The sequence below is a fragment of the Salvelinus sp. IW2-2015 genome, linkage group LG17, assembly GCF_002910315.2.
Source record: "Salvelinus sp. IW2-2015 linkage group LG17, ASM291031v2, whole genome shotgun sequence".
Taxonomy (NCBI): Eukaryota; Metazoa; Chordata; class Actinopteri; order Salmoniformes; family Salmonidae; genus Salvelinus; species Salvelinus sp. IW2-2015.
The window spans coordinates 34,567,107-34,570,028 of NC_036857.1; the positions used below are offsets into that span (position 1 = coordinate 34,567,107).

General features: G+C 41.6%; 1 protein-coding gene across 1 annotated transcript; it reads right to left on the reverse strand.

The window, feature by feature from the left end:
- Positions 1-233: 233 nt before the first annotated feature.
- Positions 234-2,043, reverse strand: LOC111976368 (tumor necrosis factor receptor superfamily member 6B-like). Its single transcript, XM_024005154.2, has 4 exons — positions 1,960-2,043; positions 1,354-1,753; positions 1,015-1,197; positions 234-699 (listed from the first exon to the last, which is right to left on the reverse strand). Exons 1-4 carry the CDS (start codon positions 1,966-1,968, stop codon positions 428-430), a joined length of 864 nt encoding a protein of 287 aa, XP_023860922.1. The 5' UTR covers positions 1,969-2,043; the 3' UTR covers positions 234-427.
- Between the last annotated feature and the right edge of the window lie 879 nt (positions 2,044-2,922).

Below are 2,922 nucleotides of genomic sequence, written 5' to 3' on the forward strand. Positions count from 1 at the left end.
AATCTCTGCTTACGATGGTTTTACAAATGAGGCCCTCCAGGTCTGTATGTTTTTATGAGGTGATGATGGGTCTTCGTRGGAGTAGGTAGCTTAGGACTGGAGGATTATTTTAGAAAGTACCAGTGACATGCAATGCCATTTGAAGTGCAGCATGACCTTTGATGGAACGCCAACACCGACACCTACAGAGTTCACCAACACCTACAGAGCTCAACGCACTTGACACACGTGTATGATGTTTTGAGTGTTTATTTATTTTAAAGGACAGTTTCACAATAGGTCGTTTTTAATCTTTAACACATTTCTGAAAAAGACAGACCTCACATCAACGGGAACTGAAAAAAATATACCTGTAAAAAAATATATATATATACAGTATACACACATATAGGCTTAAATAAAAAATACATTTTACAATATATTAGTCCTATAAAGTCGTATGAGGAAACCATGTGACGACTTTACGTCTTAAATGGAGCAGCCRGTCTGTATCCAGGATATCATGCATTCGAATAGCAAAATGTTTGTTGTTGCTAGGTTTGTTCTTAATAGTTGTGAGAAGGTCTAGGACAGTTGAATTTTTTGAGAAGTRTTTCCCCGCACTCCTCCTGAGCACAGTCATCAATCTTTTGTGCTTTCTTGGTGGTAAGATCTGCAGTCCCAGGAATTCCATCAACTCTCTATCACAGATAGCTTCATCTGAGTGGTTGAGAGAGAGTGATAGAGAGAGTGTGAGTGAAGGAGTGAGAGAGAGAGAGAAAAGAGAGCAACCAAGACCATATAAATTGACTGTATTCCAATAAGTGAGTCCACCATTTGTGATAAACAAAAAGGCTTTTCAGAGTCAGTTTTAGTAAGTAAGAAGGTGACAACAACATACAARTATCAAACTAGTCATTCAATACATGCTTTTTAATGTGTATACAAAAGACTAAACAACTGCATGGACAAAATCTTCAAATGTTCCAACATTTATTGTGGATTATACTGTTCAAATTAACATCAATCTCTCACCTTCATGTGTTATCGAACCACTCTTACAGGCGGAGCAGTAAACATCATGCCTGTCATCGCCAGGTATAGTGGTGCGATCTGGAGCACACACAGTGAACTTCTGACACGTTTTCCTGCTGGAGGAATCTGCAGAGAAGGAGCCCCCTCGGCAAGGTTCACATGTCACATCAGTGTATGCTGTTCCTGGAAAATAAGATTGTTGATCGTATAGCCTACATGGTGTATTTCATCCGCAAACCATAATAAAGGAAAACCCTGGTGGTGTGCAGAGCCAACTGGAAACATAGCAGTGGAAAATGCATCTTTATTATGAAAGCCTAACATTATATTATCACTTACCATTAGAGAGCACCCCTTCGCCGGGGAGACACCTGCTGTGCCTTGAACATGACCCATGTCTCATGTAAAACCCGTCCTTGCACTCGCACTTTCGGTTGTGAAATTGGGTGCACTCCACGCTTACAAACTGATCCCCCGTGCAAAAAATATTGCAGTATTGACACCGCTCGATGTAGTTCCAGATTTCTGTGTAGTGGGACTTTGGGCAAGGTCCGCATTCTGTCTTGCTGTCCTTCGTGCAACGCTTCCGCAAGTGTGTTCCGGGAGGACATTGGTCGCATGTAAAGGAAACTCCTGTCACGTCATCTCTCCAGATGTAGGTCGGTGTAAGTGCGCCTGGCTCTGGCTCGTTGCCGCCACAGAGCGTGAATACCAGGAGCGGCAGAAAACAATCGATCCGCTATTGGAAGAAAGAACAGTGTTATAATGTAGAATCAATCATAACTTTTATGTAGGCTAGGTTACGTCTCATAGTATGGCTGTCCAACACAATCAAATTAATATTTAAATGAGGCTATTCAGCTTAAAGAGTTATTGGCTACGGTATAATATACATTCCCATAGGCACTGAAGAGGCCGGTATATTTGAGTAGAGTAATAACTCACCAGATACATTTCCCTCTCTAGTCAGCTAGCAACTGGTTTGTTCACGGTCTTTCGAGTGTATACATAGGGATGATGACTCATTTCTCATGCTCAGTTCTCAAAAACATCCTGACGCCTGTTTGATAGTCTGGAACATATCACATGGTGTTGTCAGTGAGAGAAACGAAATCATGTGGCTTGATCAACTCAAGAGACCACATAGGTCATGTTTGCGTAACAATAACTTTCATCTTTCTTCCTCATGCACATGCACCCTATTCCCCACAAATATAAAACTGGTGTTGGCATGGCTTAGATGGAGTTTGAAGGGAAGTGAACAAGTGCATACTTTGGGAGAATGGAAAGATTGTTGGAACTTGTATTTTTATAGTTCAGTACTATGTAATATAAGCAACAACAAAAAAAGATTGGTGCGCCATAGCCAAATAAGAGTTACAGTTGGCCTATATGAAAATAAACGTTTTGCCACAAGGGCCTGCCATCATTCACTTTGAACTGGACTGTGTGTTTACAGGAAGTAGCAACAGCGCGACATTAGATCATTAGAACGCATTCACCAAAAGCCAAAGAAGACACCTGAATGGATTTCTACAAATGTGTAAACACCACAGGAGTCCTCTTATATCTGGGAACTTCACAGTCCTATTGATTAAACGACCATGAAAAGGTAGGCTCTCTCTCCCGCAGTTGCCTATGCACATCAACAAGATTAACAACTAGCGATTTACATTTCTTGCTAGTTAATCAAATAACACCTGCATCTCTAGCTGTAGCCACCGAAAAACGCTATGAGGGGGAAAAGTCACTCACCTACTCCTCCAATGACATGACATCCTCCTAGTAGGTAACGTAAACTCACCCCATTCCGTACAAATGTGCGTAACCGCGGCATTCAAACGAGGCTGCAATGAAAACGAATGGGACTGTAGTGACTGTGTRGGCATCAAAATCCGGGGTGTGAAC